We start from the raw sequence: 21839 nt of genomic DNA, 5'->3' as shown, positions 1-21839 counted from the left end.
TTTATTGGTCGTAAATCGAATGGGCAGATCAAACCTTGCTCGAGCACGCTCAATACATTTTGGAAATTTGCATGCTCGATCCTCTTTAAATTGCTTGAAACATTGAGGCTCTCTTTGTTTCATACAAAATGAATGATTTAGAGAATATTTTCTTGAAATTGATCGCTTAAAAATAATTAGTCAATAAAAAATATTTTTATTATTGATAGCAATTTGAGTCTAAATATTTTCATTTGTTCGTATTTATAGGTGATATAAGCAATCATTTTTAGGAAAATATTTTCCAAATTAATTTTTGACTTCATATTGGATAAGAGGGCCTCGTTTGGTTCGGCTTTCCCAAGGGGTTTTGGACCCCAGCCCCTTGGGGAAAATATTTTGTGTTTGGTATGTGTTTTTGAATGCTCATTTGTCTAATGCTAGCATTCCCAATGCTGAAAGCTCAATGCTAGGGAGGGACTGCTTTGAGCATTGGCATTTTGGAGATGCAATTCCAAGTCACTGTTCATCGTCTTCTTCTCCACCCATCTTCTTCACCGTTCATCTTCTTCTTCGCGGTGGGCAGCGCTTGGCTGCCGGGGGGCCAGATTTGGCCATTGGGAAGCCTTGCTTGAGGTCGCGCAACCTCAAGCTAGGTGGCTTGAGGTCAGGCGACCTTGGGCGTCGCTTAGGTCGCGCGATCCAGGCACTGCCGCCTGAGGTCGAGTGACCCAGGGCATCACCTGAGGTCGATGCAACCCAGGCGACTGGGTTGCGCGACCCAAGGTGTCGCTTGAGGTCGGCGACCTCAGGCGAACCGCCTCCCCACCATCACCACCACCACTAGCACCACCGCCATCAGCCACTCTCCCATGATCACGCAACTGCATCTCCTCCTCCCTTTTCTTTTCTTTTCTTTTCACCTGAAAATTGTTTTGCAAAATATACACTTCCAAACACACTTGCCTTCACAGAATGTCCGTTCACTCAAGGATACTTGGGGAAATGGCTTTGCATTTCCTCAAAGTTGAACCAAACGAGCCCAAGAGATGCTATATTAGTGTATTTTTGTTTTTTATTTTCTTTAAGTTTCTTTCTCCTTTTAGTGGGGTCACAATAATTATAAGGGTTAATACCATGAAAAATCTAAAATTGATACATCCATGACAAATTTAGTCCCAATTAATTTAATCCTCAACTACTACACCTGTGATGAATGTACCCTCCATTATTTTCCATTCAATTTTACCATTAAATTATCGAGTTGAATGACACGTGACTATTAACGAGTATACAAATTTGAGGTTTTACCATCTATTTGTCATTTGGGTATATCGGTTTTGATTTTTCGTAATATTAATCTAATTTAACGGAAACTAACATATGATAAATTTGTCATAAATGTAACAATTTATATTTTTAATGGTAAAAAATTAGTTATAAATAAACTTGTTACAAATGTACCTATTTGGAATTTTTGATGATATTAATCATAATTCTAATATAAATAATGCATACGTGTTCTAGGGAATTTCCAAAAATTGGGGCATCATGACGTTTGAGACTTGTAAGTTGGGTATAGACTTCCGACCAAAAAAAGAAAAGTTGGGTATAGACAAAATAGAAAAAGTCGGCACCAGGATAATTATATTTTAATATATATAATAATGAGGATAAATAGTACATTATTGGGAAAAGCCTCCAATAGGAGGCCGTGGGCAAAAAGTGAAGAAAAAGGCGGGGCAACATCAGTCTCTTTCAGGGCAACAACACATGACAAGTCTTTACCAAGAAGACAGGGAAGAAGACAGCCATAACACAGAATAAAGCAATGTAATTAATACTCAAGGAAGAAAGGCCACTTTCTTTTACTTTCCTAGTTCAATCCTCAAGGAATGGCGCACTTTCCTCCCAATCCAATGCTTCATAAACAAGTAACCCCCGATGCAAGTTTTCATTAGCGCGTTGACTCGGGTCCGCATCATCCATGATTCTGTGCCTGACATGATCCGACAGTGCAATATTCTGTTCCATTGCTATATGCAGGAGAGTCTGTCGAGCAACCATTGGTTTCGGTTCAAGAATGATTTTCTGTCAGAACACCTAAAGTGTCGAATGTGAAGAACAAATGCTTGATAGTTTTTTTTTTTTTTAATTACGTTGGAAGTCTCGATTAAGAATGAGTAAAGTCAAATTCAATCCATGATTCAAGCTTCAAAGCCAAACAATGTCAATTTCACATCTGCCATTCTTGGTCTCGAGGACTTCAAATGCCTATCTAGATTGCCTTTTCTTTCGGTGCTTTTGCATCCAAAGCAGCAACAATCTTCTCCTTGATAGGAAACAACAGTTCGATATAACAATCTAACTTTGGGAAATCTGAAATGCCTAAATTATAATGGCACAATCGATTAGTTAATATGTAGTTTAGTTTGTGTCAACAGTGTTCAAAAGTATATTTTAAAAATGCATTGAGGAGCAACTTTGACATAGAAACTATATTTTGAAAAAGACTTTTGCTATTTTTTTTTTAATCTCATAATATTTGTCGGCAGAACTTAGTTGACACTGTTGGCTAAGGTAAAGTTAGAGTTTTTGAGGACATTTCTAGAATTATGAAAGTTGAGCGAGGACAAAGTTGGAAAAGAAAAAGTCTATTTGCATATCCAAAATGTAACATTCTAAAGCACGTTTGGACCTAGTTTGGGCCAAAGACCTAGGCAATTACATTTCCCTAAAGTTCTCCAAAAAAATTGCCAAACACCATTTCCATATGCCCAAGGGACTTTAGATCCTCAAAGGGCTTTACAAATGCTGAATCAAATGCACCATTTGTACTTATAATTATGGGTGATTGGCTCTCGAGTTGGGTGATTCTAAGTTGAGAATTGACCTTGTGACTAAATTTGTCAAATTGGTGAATCAAATTGAGTAAAAAACCAAGACTCATATTGACTCAGTTAATCTGTTTTGACTAATTTTTATACAAATACAAATCTAGTGACTAATACCCAATTCATTAAAACACCGTCATATTTAACCAAATCTAAGAAAACTAAAACCTATCAAATGGATAGATCGGGTCGAAAATCACCCGATCTGAATTTACCTATTTAAACAATACATCATAGTGATCTAGTCTTGACCCTACTGATCCCAATTCATACCTGACCTGGCCCAAACTTCAATTATTAACAAATTCTCATCTTTAACTTGTTGCATCTGAAGAACGGACGTCTCTACGAATCAGCTCGCTAAGTCAGCGAGAGATTTCGCATGGCACATGAGCAAAGTGTAGAAATATGGGCCATACCTGACATGACCCATATTCCCAACCCAACCTAGTTTGGCCATTTTGGTTTTCTTTTTCTTTTGGGTAATTCTGGCCACACTGACAAAACTAGACAGCCCACAAGTGGCTCTTTTTCGGCTTAGAAACGGGCTTGGGACGAATGGGTCCTCAGCTGACTCCCTCCCTCTTTTGGGCTTAATACTTCTAGCCTCTCTCTCTCTCTCTCTCTCTTTCTCTCTCTCGTTCTTTCGGGAGTGCCCGCCATCAATCAGTCTTTGTACTCCACAATGGAAGACGAGTTCTTGAACCCACTTTGTCGCATGTCCAGCTTGGTCACCGCAGCCTCACCTCCGTCCGAGCCCCCGGACGATGCCGCCATTGAGCCCCCAATATTAGTCGAGACACGCCCCCGCCCTCTATCTCCATCTCATGACGTCGGATGCGAGGTTGCTAGCCTAGATTGGACATTGCCCATCGGTGACGGAGATTGTTGGCATGGTAAAGGCTCGATTCTTCACACGTTACGGACCACGACCGGCCAAACTCGACATCGGGCGAGACGTGATGGGGGTGAGATGCGATGGCAACCTTGCTCGGTGGTGACCTTGGTGGTGGATGAAGAAATCTGGCACCTTTCTTTGGACTTAAGTGGGTTTTCTAGAAACCCATATAAGATCCAATCTGAACGAGCTTTAACTTTTGAACCCATTTTCAGTTAGCCCATTGAAGTTTAGACAACTAATGTATGACCTGATTAATAAAAATATCAGCCATATTTTGATACCTTTCCCTGCTGTGACTCCCGGTTCTATCCGGAAACGCGTCCAATTTTCGTTTGTCCAAAAAAATAAATAAAATCTAATTTTTTATAATATAATATAAGCGCTGCGTCATTTTATTACATAAAACATATATTGGTTAAATAAGCATATTGTTATTTGTTCGCATTGAAGACCTTCAATTCTCCATGCGTGTAAATTAATTTAGGAAGTGGATTGGTACCAATTGATTTGGTTTGATTCTCAAGTCGAACCAGTCCAAGTGGTCACCCTTACCATTAGTTATACAAAATGAGGGGAGCAACATATGGGCTAGAGCTTGGCTTTTCCAAGTATTCAAATCCCAACTCATAAATATCTTTATAAAATTCAAATATGAGTTTTAGTATACTTCAAATCTTAGACTGCAAACTTCATATTGATGATATTTGATCTATCCTGCTCACAAGCTTAATTAACGCAATAGCTAGTAATTGTAGGACTTCATTGATGATACTTGATCTACTATGCTCAAAACTTAATCTTAGGGTTAGGCAACTTCAGATTGATTGTACATTTATAATAACATTTATGACTTGATTATACTTTTTGAAAGTTTAAGACTTAATTGTACTTTTGTGACAAATTTTATAACTTTCAATGCATTTATACTAATATTATATGGTGTTGATGACCTTATCTCAAGAGACGGTAAGCGTTGCGCAAATTTCCATAATAGTTCTTTCTGCTTGATTAATAGTCATTGAAAAATGTGTGGTTTTAGGCGTATTTATAATGAGAGGTGAGAGATGACTTCCTTGCAGCGGTATGTGGATATTTGAATTGATACATGATGTTTCGTTGCATGTTGAGAGGACACAAGTTAGGACCTAACTTAGGACCCAAGTTAGGTGTAAGCAATCCGTGAGTTTCCCATTTAGACTAGCTTCTACATTGAATTAGAATTCGTGATTTGATTTTTGTAATCGATATTCACTTTTCGAGAAACAGGGTTCGGAATTGGTTTTTATTTTGCAGCTTTTGATGTCCTAGCTTTTCTTTTTGCGGTAACATACCATTTTTTTTTCTTTTGTTTAACAGTCGGGCGGTGTTCATGCTGCTTTTCCGCACACTTCGACTACTTCGCTTTCCAGAGCAATTTTAATAAAACAGAATGTTCTAATTTTAAATTTAAGAAGTATTCAATTGGAGAAACTTATTTCAAATTAAGAATGAGTACAATTTTAATGGTCATAAGGCACACTCCGAGTCCAGTAATTGTTATTGTTTATTCAAGGGATACACACACTCCAGTTTTAAAATTTATTGAGAAAGTGCAATTTAGTTATAGAATTTTTAAAATGTGCAACCAATTTTTAAAATTTGTCAAATTGGTGTAATTGAATCCTTCCGTTAACACCATCAATTTATCTAATAGAAAATATTGACGTGACAATTTTAAATGGATTTCTCTCTCTTACTTGGCATTTTTTAATTAATTTTTCCTTTAGATCTTATTTAAATAATATTAAAAAATGAAAACAATGCTAAAATAATTAAAAAAATAAAACTAGACAAAAAGAAAAAAAGAGGGTAAAACACACCGATGATTGGTGACCATTGCTGCTACTACTCATCACTTGAGGGGCTGGTGACCTTATCGACCCTAGGTGGTGGTGATGGGAGGATAGTGAGGTTGGCCCTTGCCTAGGCTAGCGAGGCTTGCCCAAATTGGGTTGAGGGTGCCTAGATCTAGGTAGGTGAAACCGACCCTCCCTTGGGGCTAGTGACCATCGCTTGCCTTGGGCGAGGCTTCACTAGCCTTAGGTGAGGGCTGGCAATTGTTGCTAGGCTCAGGTGAGGCCTGGTTGACCCTTGCCTGAGGCTAGTGAGGCTCGCCCAGATCTAGGTGATGCCTCGCCAGCTCTTGTCGGCCCTAGGTGAGGGTCGGTGACAATCGCTAGGCTGAGCTAGGCTTGAGCGAGAGAGCGCATCACCTAAATTTGGATGAGCCTCCTAGGGCCGACGAACCTTGCTGGGCTTAGGTGAGGCTCATCGGCCCCTCTAGCAATGGGTAGCAATGGTGGCAGCCATCGATGAGTCCCCTCATTTAAAAAAAAAAAACTTCTTTTCTAGTTTTTTTTTAAAAATTATTTTAGCTTTCTTTAGTTTTTGATAAAAAAAAAGTCATGTAGGAGAGAGAAATTTATTTAAAGTTGCAACGTTAGTATTTTCTATTACATAAATTGTCACTATTAACAGAATGACTTGATTGGACAAATTTTTAGACTTAATTGCATTTTTTGAAAATTTTAGATTCAATTGCATTTTCGCGATAAGTTTTAGGACTTGTAATGCACATATTTTTTATTCAATTTGATCCTTTTAGTTTTGTTTTGTACACTCTCATTTAACGATGTAAATAATCAATCCATTCCATTAATTAACATGTAAATAATCAATCCATTCCATTAATTAACATGGTTAATATGCTGACATGATGTTCATTAACTTGATTTCATATAGAGACCAAATTGAACAAATCAAAGTGCAATTAACCTTAAAGGCTAAACCTACCAAAAAACTCCATATTTCTATATTTAATATGAACTTGATACATAATTTTAGAGGGAAGAAATCGCAATTTACAGTAACCAAATATAATTATCGAAATCGCAATTTACGACCAAATATAATTAAAAAAAAAAATCATCGAGTCACTCACTAGTTTTTCGTCTTCTCAATTTGAATTCGGGATGATTTGTCAAATATTTCACAAATTCTAATCACTCATTATTTAACAATAATAATATCGTTTATCTCAAAATAGATCCAAATATTTACTCATTACTATTTCATTGCTAATCTAAAATTCTTCAGTAATTTAACATCTTCCGTTCTCCCTCGCCGACCTCTGAAGATTCTCCGCCTTCTCCTTCAGCGCTTCTGTGTCCAACGCAGCAAGAATCTTCTCCTTGATCTCCGCCGCCATCTTCCTAACATGTTCCGGGCTCGAGCCCTTTGCCACCTCCGCCTTCAGCTGCTCGATTTCGGGGCCAACTCCGGCTGCGTTTACTGCTCTTGCGATGTCCCGGTCGATCTCTTCCTTCATCTTCTCCATCCCGTGTTGTAGTTCGGCTGCAACGTGGATCGAGTTCCGGTTCGTCGTGCCGACAATCTCCAGGTTAGCCAACTTAAGAGCCGCCTCCAGCTCTTCCTTAGCTCTCTTTGCTTCATCCACCAAATGCTCATCCAGTTCGTCGCCCTCACGTAGCTTCTCCTGAGCATCTTTCAGAAGCTGCATCTTGGCCTTCACTTCAGCCGGGATCTTCTCGTTTATTTCTGCTTTCAACCGGTCGCGTTTCTCTTTCAGCTCCACCAGCCTGTTCACCATGTTCAGCTTCTCGAGCTTGGTCTTTAGTCCAAGATAGGCCCCTGGTCTTGATAATTTACTATTGAACTCTCGCACCAAGTTGTCGACTCTCTCTTGCAGACCACGGTTGAGAGGCTGGTTAGGCGTATCCGGCAATTTGGATAATTCCAGCTTTACTAATTCGAGTTTCCCTTGCAGTCCCATTGCTATGAATGCTTCGGTCATTTCCTTGTCGACCTCTTGCCTGAGCTTCTCGATAGCTTGGCTAGTGAGCAGATCGGGTGGCCCTGTCTTTTCTAGGATTTTCTTCTTGAGGTTCTCTATCTCTGACTCTAAGTCGGTGGCCAGAGTGTTGACATCAGCTCGTTTCATGCTGCTTTTCCTCTCGGGTTCCACTGGAATGCCTTCCTGGAAGCCTCCAATTTGCCGGAACTTGTTCCTACGGTGCGAAGTAACTCTTCGGTATCCATTGCTGTGAGCTCCTGCATTATTAAACATTTTCTATAAGATAGGGATGACTCAGAAAGTTTTCAATACCCGAGAGAACTGTGGAATTTGTCGAGGATATTGAAAGATGTCTGAGTTCCTTGGAAAAGATCATTCCTATCATATTGAGCGAGCATCTATTACCTGCATGGCCTGAATGATTGTAAACTTTATTTGCTGAGACGTCCACACAGGGTCAGCATGTGCACCGCCGAGAGGTTCCTACGAATTTTAGTGTCGACAGTAAGATAGAAGTTGCAACTGCAATTTCCGGCCCAACCAACAGGCAGAGAAAGCTGAAAATGATTTTACTCCTTCCATGAGAAACTTTTGCTCTCACCCTTGACCTCAATATCTGGCTACCGTATAGCCAGAAAGCAATAGATATAGAAAGTTGCTAGTCCTTACAGGAATTATGCCATCGGCAATCTTGAGCCTGTAGTGCTCCTGAGCTGTGATCCTCAGCTTTTCAGCTGCCTGTACAAGTCCGCAAAAATACTTTCATTATCATCCAGTGCCCTCCCTGCATTGCGTGATGATAAAGTTGTGAGATTAAGAATGATTATGTACCGTAGGAGCTGCTTGGGAAGTTTTCCACAGTATTGCAGCACAAGCTTCAGGGCTAACCACCAGAAAAACAAAGGAGAGTTTATTAATGGCAAAACACTGATAGCAAACCAGCACTACATGGATCTTCAATGAAGGTGGCAATGAATTAGTGGCCAATAGTTCTATGCACAGAGATGAACCTGTGATGTGTGAATTAAGAAGCTCTCATATTGAACACATATTAGAACAAGGGTCTTATCAATTTTCTCCAGAGTTGAAAATCCAAAATCATGATTGTTTCATGGAACCGATTCCACTTAGTAGGATAAGGCTTGATTTATTGTTGATTGTTTCAGCTCAAAAGTTTGGTTTTCACCACCAGAAAGATCAAGAAGGAACCGCACTTACCTTGCCACATAGAATGCTGAGTTCTCCAGCATAAACAGCTTATTGGCGCACGCGATGGCAAGAGCTCCACCAGAACCACCTTCGCCAGTCACAACCGTGATGATGGGCACTTTAAATCCAAACATTGTCCTAAGGTTACGGGCTATTGCTTCTCCCTGCACCGAAGTACATAAGAAAATTCACTTGCAAAAGGAAATGGATCGTCTGCTATACAGAAAGGGTTCAGGAATAAGAAGTGAAAACTCACCTGACCAAGTTCCTCTGATTTTAAATCAGCGAAGGCCCCAGGAGTATCAACAAAAGTAATAATTGGGAATCCATGGTGATCTGCATACTTCATCAAGCGCAAGGCCTTGCGGTAGCTTTCCATTCAGCAAAACTTTCCATCAATCTTCACAAGATGTTATTGCAAAATAGTACATATTCTGCAGCTTTTTTTATTTGGTTTTGCTTTTCTATTTCTGTTATTTTTAATAAATTGGGTTTAAAGACTATGATACTGGTACTTACCCATGAGGAGTTGGCATCGCAAAGTTGCGAGCTATGTTTTCCTTTGTATTCCTCCCTTTCTGATGGCCTATAAACATATAGCTCTTACCGTCAATGGTCCCAAGCCCGGTCACAATGGCTGGATCATTATATCCTGCACGATCGCCATGGAGTTCCACCCACTTCAAGATAAATGGAGTTACAAAACGGAGCATAAGATGTTGATCATGCAGCAGAACTTGTGTCAAGTAGAAAAAGGAAGGTACCTTATCTGTTATGTTCAAGATGTGATCAAGGACCGTTGGTCTGTTGGGATGTCGAGCTATAGCCAGGCGTTGGATGGGAGTCAAGTGCTTGTACAGATCCTTCAGGGCCTGCAGTTGAAGTGAAAAGTTGCGTTCTTATTATGTGCTTTGTAAGTAGGCAAGCAGAAGGAAAAAAACCAATCTCTCAATCTCTCGTGAAATAACCATCGAAACAGCAATAATCATGCCACTCTTCATAATACGGTTTACTCCAATAAATGTTTCTTCCATGCTTCATAAACCACACACAAGCCAATATGAGAAATTGTCCATAAAATGGACCTTTTAAGAGGTTCAATCTCACATCCAGTCCAGATGCCATAAGAAAAACACATGCTTCAGTTGCAGATTTTCTTGACGTTCACCTTTACATATCTCATGGACAATCCATCCAGAATTTGAGGGCAACAGGAGAATAAGCTCATTCAAACAACTTAAGAACTTAACGCTGATAAAATGTAACGCTGGAGCAATGCCTATGCTAACCTCGTCGGGGACCTTTCCCACAATAATTTTGGAATTGTACCTGTTGATACTTGTTTTCTAGTGCCCCAATTTGGTCACTGAAGTCTAAACCAGTTTCGTCTGCCATTCTTTGAACCTGCAGGAAGCACAAAGAATCTCAAGGTTAAGGTTTGTTAGTTGTATAGATTACAAGCATGAAGAGCTAAATGCCTTTACACTTCTTCTAAGTTATCACGCTTGATTAAACAGGTCAATTGAGCAATTTTAGTGAGTGTATCAACTCTAACACCACAATCATGAGAGGGAAACATGCAGGCTTAACTTTCTCATTAGGTTGTTCTAATTTTCCTAACAAGTAACGAAAACAGAACTGCATAGCTTAGATCCCCGATGTATGACATCAAACACATTTGATAGGAAACTCACCTCGACTATCTTTTGCTCTAGGTCCATAAGGGGCTTTTCGAAAGGAAGTGTCACTGGCTTCGGTTTCTCAGCCAGGGGCTTGAAGTGAGAGAGATAGGTCAACTGTTGTTCGCTGGGGATATTTGGATCAAGGTTATCAGGCCAGGGATACTCATGCTTCCTACCCTTGTTTACTTTTGCAAAGACGCAGAACTGGTATCGTTTCCTAGTACCTATAGAAACTTTAGACCAATATTTATAAAAACCTCTTGATGAACTTCTAAGCAGATCACTAGCAGAGAGCTCCTTGGTAGCATTCGAACATGAACCAATTTCAAAGCCCTGAAAGTTGCCTCGCTGTTGTCCTCCGCCATTTCTTCCAAGTAAAGACAAGGAGTTCATCTCAAGAGTGGGTACCCCTGGCCTGTCTGACCTACTTAAAGAACAATGGATGCCGATTCACCGAGAGTATGTCCCTGCATTTACATTGTCATAAATGACTTGGCACATAAAGGAAAAGCTGCTTAGTCCTTATGCTGTAAGCAGCTCCAGTTAAAATTGAAAACTAGACCCGAAATAGTTTGAATTGAAGCCTATTCTAGATGAACATTATTTTCTGCTTTTGTCAATTAGGCTTCACAGTTTGGAAGCATCTTAGTAGAAACGCAAGGCTGATACTGAAAAAAAAAAGGAGAAAGGAGAAGCTTTCATTAGCTTGCCCTCAAATGCTAATCAACCAATTTTGTACAACTGAAAAACTGGGCTTTCAACGAATCAAATTCCATGTTGTAGCAAACAAGTGAAAAAGGAAAAGAATAAGAGCAGGAATGTCCTGAATGTGGCTCTTAGCCGAACGCACTTGAATTCAGCTTCCCAGAAGGATAGAGCTGCCTTACATCGAATCGGTACTGTTTAATGCTTGTGATGCATTGATCACGATCAGAAATAGATTGACTCGATCCCATGCTCAATCGCAAACTTCTCAAATGGAAAAACAGAATAAGGGACTGCAAAAAAATGCTCTCACGACATCAAAAACGTAGATCTCATGGCAAAAACTCACAGAAAAAGCAATCGATGCCAATCTCCACTATCTTTCCGAGTACATGAAATGACGTGAACGGCGCACACAAAGATAAGGTAACACCCTTCTCGGGAAATCTTAAAAGAACGCTGCGGCAGATAAGACTCTGAACTAGTGATCCGAAAACAAGCATAAGCTGGGATTCTCAACAGGTAAATCTCCCTTCCTGCATACTTCACAGCACTAATGATTGAAATGATGTGTCCCCACACCTTTAACCTTTTACTATCTTTGTCCACCCCCCCCTTTCTTCGTTGCTGTTAACAGAAGGGAACTTGAATTTGATAGATTGCTTACCTTGGGAGCTCCAGGACTGTGCAAAGAACAATAGTGAACCCACCATGCAGGAGGAGCAACAAGCCCGTACTAGCTCTCAGGATCCCGCAGTCAATCGAGGGGGTGTCTGCCTCTTTGCTCTTTACTGCTTCTTTTGGGCTATGCATTGCATTGCACGCTTTCGATCCTGTTAACTTGGAGAGGCCCAGCGGACATCGTTCAGACAGATAATAACGACAGTCTCAAGAACGAATGGCGGAGTGTCTCGCGCACGCGCTTGGGACGAGCGTGACGGCGAGAACCGCTGCTTTGCTCGTATCTATGCGGGCAGACGGACACGTCACCGGGAAACGGATAACGCCGCCCAACCAACAACAACAGATAAACTCCCGACGAAACTGGGGCCCCGCATGCACGTGCCGCGTACGGTCTTGCTCCACATCAATCCGGCCTCACTCTCGCATTTCATCCATTTTCGATCCGAAAATCTACAGTTTCTATCGGTGCAAAACCCAATTCTCGTTTCCCCACATCGACAGCACATGATCATTTTATAAGGCGGGTGCATGCAGGGACAATGGCGATCGCAAGTATCTGAACTTCTTCTCGAGTCAAAGGATGTTGTCAAACTTGTTTTCTCTTTTTCTTTCTTCGGGTGTAATCGGGTACTATAACCATACATTCATTTGATCATCTACATCCTTCTGTCGAAAAGCTTGGCATAAATGCTGACGTGCGTGTGGCGCTTAGGTGGCCCGAAAAGAATCATGTAAAACCCATAATTCTTTTTTGTTTGACATTTTTGGTATGGGAATTAAGGATGAATGGTTTCATGTTTTGTATAAGTTCCACCTCAAACCTGTAACGTATCATTGGAATAGATTCATCATTTTTTGGAATCTAAAATCTATCCTATGTACCTTAGCACTTAGAATCTATTTTGTCACAAAATCGGTTCTAGGGTCTCTTGGGTTCTACTTATATTATTAATTAAACGATTCCAGTAAATTAAAATCTTTAATGATCACCACCACTTGCTGCACAATTCACTAGCCATAAATACACGTGAAAATATAAATATTAATAAAATAAAAGTCTCAATCTTAAAATAGAAGTTCAAATTATATCTTAAGATTGCGCAAAAGATATGAATCAAGAAAAACATTAAGACTTGTTTTAAATTCTAAGTTACAGGTTCTAGTTCCTTCAATTAAGAATTGGGAACCTACTTGTCAAAATAGGTTTCTTAATTTTTGGAACCTAGAACTTACCATTTTATATTTTGGAATCTAGAACCTGGAAGCTATAAGTTTCCACCAACCCAGTACTCAGGTTCCAAGTTCTAAGTTCTAGGTTCTATCCTAGAACCATGCTCACCCTCAATGGCAATCCTCTTTCTATTTTTATATTTTGTAAATATATCTTGTTTAGTTCTATTAAAACGGCTACGTTCATCAAATAACAAGATTTTATTAGTTAATGTACTTATTTATTTATTTGTTTCATTTCTATTTGGTTATTAATTTTCTATTTAATTTAGTTATCTCCTTTTTTTAATACCAATCTCATATATATTATTTTACCATTTTACATAGGGTAAATGAGGGTTTTCTTTTAAAAAGTGAAATGAAGATAAACACTGTACTCACTCAAGATCACGTGAATTGCACATGCTGATGAAAAAGGGTAACATTTGTAAATAAAGTTTAGGCTATTGTACAACAGTTGCAAGTTCGGAGACATATGCGTATTAGAGGTTAGAATTCTTGAAATACTTCATAATTATCTTGAGTTCAAATTTAAAACGTTGGAGTTCATGGATAACTCTCGTCCATCGTATTTATTGTCATAATATACAAATTTATCCATTTATAATTGTTCATAGTGTTTATCTCGAATGCAGGCATATGGCTTTTCCTAACAATTTTGTAAGGCAAAATTGCAATAAAAATCCTCACCTTTTCGCCATTTTCAATATTATCCCCACCTTATTAGGTTATCAAAATAAGTCCTCCACATTTTAGCAAGTCTATCCCAAGATTATATTCCCTCCAAAAACCAATGCTTAATCATTCTTTTTTTTCCCTATTAAGGTCATAATATCTTTAAAGAACCTAATCTTTTAATTGTTCATTTTCAAAAGTAATACAAAATATGACATTAAATAACAATTGCTGATGTTAAGTCATAAAAATATCTTCCAACTTAAAAGCTAAAAATGAAAGAAAAGGGGTGCGAAAAAATCACAAAAAATTAAAAGTCGAAATAAGATCAGGATGAAACCTCACGAAATATCTTCCCTCAGAAATGGTGCTAAATGGTTTATGATAGATTTGAAACAGATATGAAAGGTATGCAGATATTATTGATAGGATTAGGTCGGAATATACTCCAAAACTATTGAGAAACTCTCAATAGCTTGATTTCTAATTGGCATGCTGGACATTTCCCAATCATTGAGGGATTTCATCGAGGAGAAGAGCAGAGGGTGGCCTGATAATGGCAGATTGGCGGTGGAGAGAGGGCTGAGGGACATATTTGGTGTCGTCACCATCGCCGGAGGTGGTGAATAGCCTGTTCATGACGGGGAGAGAGGGTGAGGCAGTGAAGGAGGAGCTGGCTTTTTTACTACACAACCGATTCATGTAGTGATCTCAAACTGTTGTATGAGTAACCTTATCTATTTCAAGAAATGAAACCTACAATTGCAATTGGCTTACCTCGACACTCTGGATTGATTCACATATGAGGTCATTGACTTGTGAATCACCCATTTGACAGAGACAAAAAAGCTATGTTGCCAAGTGAATTTGGCTGGCCTCAGCCCAAAATCTACTTTTGAAAAGGTCAAACACACATGCCCTCTTGTCATTCCCCTACCCTGGCAATGTATATGCAATTGATGGAGGATTGTCCATTTTTAGCTCACAACATGGACATCCATTCAACTGTCCAAGAAAACTGGAACGCCATTTCCCACCATCCCAAGGAAAGGCGAAGACCCATTATAACGTGTGAGCCATTGAAGTTTTTCACACAAATCCAAGACATTCTGCTCAATCTGACTTGTCAGGGGTGGGATAGCAAGAAAAGGGTCTGAAAGTTTTTCTTGCTGAATCTTCTTTGACCCTCGGACAATCAGACACAGCATAGATTTAATCTGCCCGAGGAAACACAAAAGATGGCTTTCACTGGAACCGTGGATAAATGTAAGGTTTGTGACAAGACCGTTCATGTCGTCGACATGATGACTCTTGAAGGCATTCCCTATCACAAAACCTGCTTCAGATGCAGCCATTGCAATGGGACGCTTGTGGTATGTTATGTTTCTGCATTTTTTCTGGATGTTAATGTTATTGGGTTCTCAATGTGAGGGAGAGATTCGGAATTGGATTTACGTGATAAAGCAATAATTTTCCTATCATTCCCATATCAAAACCTGTACTGATGTAAATTGCTTGGTAGATGAGCAACTATTCCTCGATGGATGGTGTTCTCTACTGTAAGACGCATTTCGAGCAACTCTTCAAGGAATCCGGTGATTTCAGGAAGAATTTCCATTCAGGTACATTTTCCGTGCCATGTTTTGTTCTTTAGTGGTTTCACCAGATCTTGCACTAACTATTCTTGTCTTGACAATATCTTGCCTATGATATGCCCTGGCAGCCAAGTCCGACAAGCCGAATGAGATGGTAAACTTCATCACCGATGTTAGGATGCCCTTTTGAGAATTTCTTTTTTGTTTTGATAAAATTATCTATATTCTCAGACGCATCATCCTTCTAGATCTAATCCTGGACAAAGTCCAATGTGTGAATCCTTGGGATGGTTATGTCTAAATCTGGCAATCAAAAGCATCATCCACGGTGCCCTTTCTATGTTTTTGTCTTTTACCTGATTGACGGGGGCTAACAATCCTAACGACCTTTTACAGACAAGAACCCCCAGCAAGCTTTCTTCCATGTTTAGTGGAACCCTAGACAAGTGTTCCTCTTGCAACAAAACCGTTTACCCCTTGGAAAAGGTTCGTAGCGTTTTACTCCTTTCGGCAATCAAAATTATCAGTCATAGAGGTTTTGCGTGTTTCATGTCGTTGGAGTGATCGCATCTGATTTATTAACCCGTATCCATGTTGATGCGAGAAGTGTTGCCGTGCACCATATGGTTTGATGCATTTATTGGTGAGGACACCAGGTTAGAGCTTTCAGTTACATCCTGATGGTTTTTCCTGTAAACAGGTGACAATGGAGGGAGAGTGTTACCACAAGACATGCTTCAGATGCGCGCATGGAGGATGCCCTCTGACACACTCCTCTTATGCTGCCCTCGATGGAGTTCTCTACTGCAGACACCATTTCGCGCGGCTGTTCATGGAGAAGGGTGACTTCAAGCACGTGCTTGACTCAGCCACGCACAGGAGAAACGCCTCCTCTGGTACCCCACCACCCGAGCCTGCTGAGCTGGTGACAGAAACCAACACTGAGATGATGCAAGAAGTCTCGCCATCTGCTTAGCGCTCCTTGATAGTTTTCTGCAACTTGGTTAGCTGATCATCTATTTTCGGTTTTGTGGGGGGTGAATGATTGAAATTCTTGTTTGATTGTTCCAAAATTTGATTCCTCCTGTGTTTGCTTGATTGTATTATGCTCAAATTATAATCTCATAAGCCGATTTCCTCATCATTAACCCGATAATTTACTATCCATGTCCTCTTCTCTTTTCTCATCGTTTTCCCCTGAGGACTAGCATAGATGATTAATGGACTGAACAGCTCCTCATGCTGTTCCTGAATCGATATTAGTACAACATGTTTTCCATTGGCGATTACATGAATATCTGGATCAATTAAAGCATCCTTCTTGTAATTTAATGGATCATAGGAAAGGCGAGCTTGAACAATAGTGATAAATTCAAAGCAGATGATAGAGGTTGCATCGACACCTCTATTACTCTTGTGGAGGGCATTTGAAACGCGACATTTTTTTTTCATAGAGGTAGATAAAAGAAAATTTCTTGTAAGATTCACCCAGTCAAGAGAAGAACTTACTTGCATAAGGGTAGTTAAATGACAAGCAATTCAAAAGCTTCACGCTTCCTACAGATAAAAAAACTTAACAGCTATCATTCTTCGTATTGCAATATTTCATTGCTTTGATACAGTGGAGTTAATCCTCCTTGAAAATTAACTGATAAGATCTTCCAGTTCCTTTCTTGCCACATCAAAACTCCAGAAATCCCTAAGGCTTCTCTCCATTCTTTTGTTTATTCCAGAAACCCCATTGTAGCTAGGCATAGACTCTAAGACCTATTCACACTTGGATAGGTAGATAAATCAATACCATAGTATACATATCTTTTATCTCTCGGGTGCTTTAAGTTATTTGGATGGCAAGTGCTTGTTATGTAAGCATGAGCAATCACAGCACTCCATGTGTAGAAAGATCAATCCGAGCTTCAAAATGATCAATTCTAGTTGTCTTTTGCTGTTTTGTGCTCCTAAGGATTGAAACCTGAAAGATACAGAGAGCAAATGTTAGAACAAGGACAATCGATAACAAAAATATCATCCAAGGGGAGAAAAAATACTATGAACTTTACTAATAGCCACAGTATCAGGCTGTTTGAAAAACGTGCATTGGCCAAATCCCATAACACTAAAGCTAGACGAAGCATATCAGAACAGGCCTCTCTGATTCAGGAAAGCAAAGCAGAGACTAGCACATGAATTATGGAGCACCAACAACCCTAATCACTCCAGGCTCCAGGATGCCTTATCTCAAACCCACAAGACTATACCATTAAATTCTAGCCACAGCTTGTTTTTCTAACAGAAAAAGGAGTGCGTTGTGTCATACCGCAACCTTTTGACATTGCTAAGAGACTAAACTGCATGTCAACATTGTGATCTCGGACAGTGCAAGTTCACTCAAATTGAATTTTGCAAGCTCGATTCACTTGAAACAAGTTTCGCGTTGTCTTCATTTTCTGGGGAGTAACGAATGAACTGAAAGATTATTAAAGATAAAAATTAAAGATCCAGAATTGAATCTTGTGTTACCTTTGGCCGTTCCATTGAGCTTCCAAAGTATCCAATACCAAAGGATGACGAAGAGTAAGCAGCGGCAATCTCTACAGCCTTCAGCTTTGGTGAAGATCCTGGCACCTAGAATAATTACAATGACAAAAAATTAGAAATTGATGCTAAGATTATCTCCACAATGGAACTAGCACAAAGTTTAACTCATCCGTACTGGCACAGAAGTGTCAGCTTGTACTGATAAAATGCCGGCAGTTCCATCAATACCATGTTGACTGCTCTCCTGGAGTATGGAACGTAAAACTTTCATGCAAGCAGACGCAGGACCTGCCTGTGAACTATGCCATAAAAATAGTTATTTATGTTGGCTGGTCTATATTAATAATAAGCCTCCACCATCAAGCATGAGCAAATGCTAAACCTACCAAGGAATGTGATAATCACGATAGAAATCATCACTAGGAATTTATCATAATTCTCAAAGAGCACGCTTTCTTCAGTTCAATTTCCATCTATCAGCATGGTAACAGAACGTGCATGGCCATGGATTTACTAAGTCAAATTATACAGCCCCAACCACTGCTTTGAAAGAGTTGCTCAGATTAACAAAGCAGCATCATGTTTCTTAAATTCTTTCATGTCTCTTAAAGAAACAGCCTCATTGATAGATATTAGATAGGATAGATCATACATTGATGATGAGACGCAGCACTCGCGAGCTGCAAAACCCTTCATTAGGTACTCCCCTGCACCAGAGACACAACTGCCTGTAATAAAAGGAGCCCCAAATGGACCCTTTGAAGATGCCCAACAACCCGCGCCATACATTGCAGCCAATCCGACACGGCCACTAATCTGTCATTCTTACAGGAATTATTATTATCATGATGACAATTATGCTAACATAAAGTGTTTCAAAATAGACCGATTACCTTCAATGCAATACCACCACTTGAAGCGCCAGATGCTATGTGTCCTTCATTGTCAATGCAAATAATTCCAACGGTGTCCATGATGATATCGTCTTTGTCAATAAGAAGATATAGTGCAATAGTTAGTCTAGTCCCTCTAGATATGCATACTTTTCAGCCTCTTAGGGACACATACCTGACACTTCAACTGGTTTCCGGAGCATAGGTTGCTCGATAGTGGTCTTTTTCTCAGCTCTAGCATCACTAACCATTTCTTTGTATTTCTCCCATTGTGTTTTTGCCCTTTCTGTCACCAGCCACTGTTGGTATAAAATGTGCAATGTGCACAGTTTTAGTTGGCACACTAAAAAAGTATAATTACAGTCAAATATGCAATCAACTGACATAAAAAGGAAGAAATCTAGCACTGGGACCTCTTCAGCTTCATCTATAGTCACAGGCAGAGCAACACCCTTGGCCTTTGCCCATTTGCGAGCACCTTCACCAACCAAAAACCTGTGAGAAGGAAACATAACTCAACAGTCTTATGAAAAAAGGGACCTCAAAGGACATTGAGCTATGCAACAGCATAACCACAGCAGACCAACATACAAGTACCAGAAAGCCCTACTGACACATGGAAATTTTTAGCAACTTTTCTCTTGTCGTTGATGGCGTTTGCTATGGTAAACTCAATCTACAAGATATATTTTGAATTCGTACAGCACTTTACTCATTATGCCAAAAAGAAAACATCAACACAAGCATTTTGAATATAAAGGGACTGGAACAACGTAGATGCTGGATGACCTGGGATACTATCAGAAAGGCCTCATAGTCATTTGGCTAATCTACAGCAAAGACGGCACAAGTTTGCCAGACTCATAAATATTTCATTGCTACACAGCTTATAACAAGAACGGTGGATTTAAAGGGCAATAGACGTCTGGCAGTTTCTCCAGTTTCTACCAAGATCCATATTTAACAACTAGAATGATTAGTTATCATGATAAGGAAGCTAAAAAGACTTGGCAACATGAGAAAATAGAGTTACTACTATTGCTTCAAGGGTAATATTAGAGTGTCTGCATCCAGAAATGCGTCAAGATAATTGCTTTCCTCCTTTTATGGGTGATTACTTGGGTTGAGTAGTGGGTGTCGTCCACAACCATTGGAAGCCAAAATCAAATTAAGGGAACTTAATCTTACATGGGATGCAGCCGACCCAATAAGGAGGACTCCAGCATCTGCCCCTTGGCTAGTAAAGTAGCAATTTGAATAGCACTTCTGACACCTGGTCTATAGCAAAGACTAAATCCTCAGAAGCATCGTGAATATTTTAAAGAGATCACATGAAACCGGCATACATTGAAAAGGACCAACTCAAAGAGAAATCTGATAAGTAAGAGCAATAAGACAGTGAGTACCAGGCACTGCTCCTACAGCTCCAAATGCCCCAGAAGTACCATCCATTATGCTGGCATCACATTCGATGTGACCATCTTCTGTCAAGTTGGACCCACGTCCCGCATTTGTGATAGGATCATCCTTCAAATGAAAAGAATCATAACTTATTTTGCAAAGTTTACATATGAGATGGTCTCAACAGATGAGTACGTCCATGACAAGAATTCGGATTATAGGAGACAGTCTTCTGTAACCTATGTCATCGTTCCCACATAGGCAAAGATGGGACTGTTCCATCGACTATCTATTGAAAACATAGTACATCATTGGCTTAAAGCCAATATCGTGAGTGCAGATTGGGATGTCAACTTCATTACAGCGCAACTCATCATAAATTTCACAGAATGTTGAGTAACCAAGCATCCGATTCTTTCTTTCCACGACTATTGTGTTCGAAAGAAATGCTTAACTCCTCAAAAGTAGCTACTTTCTGCTTCAAAATTACCCTCTATCTGTTCTTCACCCCTCTTTGGCTTGAGAACCAATACAATCTTTTATGGTCACCAAAAAAAAAAAAAAACTCTTTTATCAACTCAGCGTTCATCTCTTGCATCCAAAGCAATTCCCCACGCCACAGAATTCAGCGAGTCGACAGGGAATAAAAAGATGAAACCTTGTGTAAAAATATTCATATTTACAGGAGGACTAAAGATGTTTCCTACCTCAAGCACTTGAATGGCAGCTGAAACAGCGTCCAGACATCCACCGGAACCCTACACCCGTGCCGCCACCACAAGAAACGAAACCGTCAATACACCATCGCCTCATCTCCAAGCGCCAAGCGATGCAGCATTCGGGAAAACTGCCAACCGAGGAAGTTCAAATAGCTTAATCGATAAGAGAAGACGGACCTTGCGGAGAAGAGAAGCGGCAGCGAGGCAGGCCCGCTTCATGGCGAGCCGGAGGGGCTTCTCGTTGGAAGGCGAGTGGTATCCAGCGCCGACGTGGACTGCGACGAAGAACCTGCGCCTCTCAGCCGCCGCGCCGCCGCCGCCGCCGCCGCCGTCGGTCGCCATGGATGGACTGCTGGCAGCCGCTCGTGCTGCCCCTGCAGTCAAGAGACTCTCTTCTTGAAGAAGGCCGGGACAAGAAAAACCTCGTACAATGCAAAAAGCCCAACCACTTGCGGCCCATAAAACGGCCCATGACATACGTGCTTCAAGCTCGAGACGACAGCATTCGTTCCCTTGTAACGACGTAAACTGTTCCTAAACTTTAGCTCATTATGTAATGTGATTCTTAAACTTTTAATTTATTCAATGTGGTCCATCAAATTTAATTTAATGTGCAATGTCATTAGCGAATTTTTAATTTGTTCAATGAGATATTTGAACTTTTGGTATTTGTTTAATTTAATTCTTAAACTATATGAAATATTCAATATTGTCATTGAACTTGAGTTAATAGAAAGATAACATTAGACTAGATTGAACATGTACTAGAAATTCAGGAACTATATTAAAAAAATTAAAGTTCAAGGATAATTTGTGCAATTATATCAAAATAAGAACACCATTTTGATCGAAGCTACAAGTCCCTTATCATGTTATAATAA

At 39.9% G+C, this 21839-nt stretch overlaps 3 protein-coding genes across 5 annotated transcripts; 1 reads left to right on the top strand and 2 right to left on the bottom strand.

Annotated features, from left to right (window-relative positions):
- Positions 1-6769: 6769 nt before the first annotated feature.
- Positions 6770-12140, bottom strand: LOC104442083 (acetyl-coenzyme A carboxylase carboxyl transferase subunit alpha, chloroplastic). The gene is given in 13 exon segments (XM_039311645.1): positions 6770-7851; positions 7854-7884; positions 8033-8110; positions 8297-8365; positions 8459-8510; positions 8846-9000; positions 9093-9207; positions 9356-9516; positions 9601-9708; positions 10166-10240; positions 10531-10985; positions 11406-11516; positions 11891-12140. Coding segments are annotated over 11 exon segments (2163 nt in total). The 5' UTR covers positions 10912-10985; positions 11406-11516; positions 11891-12140; the 3' UTR covers positions 6770-6913.
- A 2910-nt stretch (positions 12141-15050) lies between these two features.
- Positions 15051-16804, top strand: LOC104443209 (LIM domain-containing protein PLIM2b). 3 transcript variants are annotated; one of them, XM_010056548.3, is made up of 5 exons: positions 15051-15185; positions 15335-15434; positions 15536-15561; positions 15804-15893; positions 16108-16804. In XM_010056548.3, exons 1-5 carry the CDS (start codon positions 15051-15053, stop codon positions 16381-16383), a joined length of 627 nt encoding a protein of 208 aa, XP_010054850.2. In that variant the 3' UTR covers positions 16384-16804. The 3 variants fall into 3 exon arrangements, with proteins under 3 accessions (XP_010054850.2, XP_039166544.1, XP_039166543.1); XM_039310610.1 differs by having other exon boundaries at positions 15335-15445; positions 15541-15561; XM_039310609.1 differs by lacking the exon at positions 15536-15561 and having other exon boundaries at positions 15335-15457.
- A 165-nt stretch (positions 16805-16969) lies between these two features.
- On the bottom strand, positions 16970-21328 carry LOC104442082 (putative threonine aspartase). Its single transcript, XM_010055379.3, has 11 exons — positions 21136-21328; positions 20947-20997; positions 20245-20365; positions 20027-20111; positions 19252-19333; positions 19014-19137; positions 18839-18930; positions 18598-18761; positions 18121-18244; positions 17928-18032; positions 16970-17379 (listed from the first exon to the last, which is right to left on the bottom strand). Exons 1-11 carry the CDS (start codon positions 21298-21300, stop codon positions 17287-17289), a joined length of 1206 nt encoding a protein of 401 aa, XP_010053681.2. The 5' UTR covers positions 21301-21328; the 3' UTR covers positions 16970-17286.
- Between the last annotated feature and the right edge of the window lie 511 nt (positions 21329-21839).

This window comes from Eucalyptus grandis, chromosome 4 (assembly GCF_016545825.1).
Source record: "Eucalyptus grandis isolate ANBG69807.140 chromosome 4, ASM1654582v1, whole genome shotgun sequence".
Lineage (NCBI taxonomy): Eukaryota > Viridiplantae > Streptophyta > Magnoliopsida > Myrtales > Myrtaceae > Eucalyptus > Eucalyptus grandis.
The sequence above is the reverse complement of the archived record's forward strand: the minus strand, read 5'-3'. Positions and strand labels throughout refer to the sequence as shown.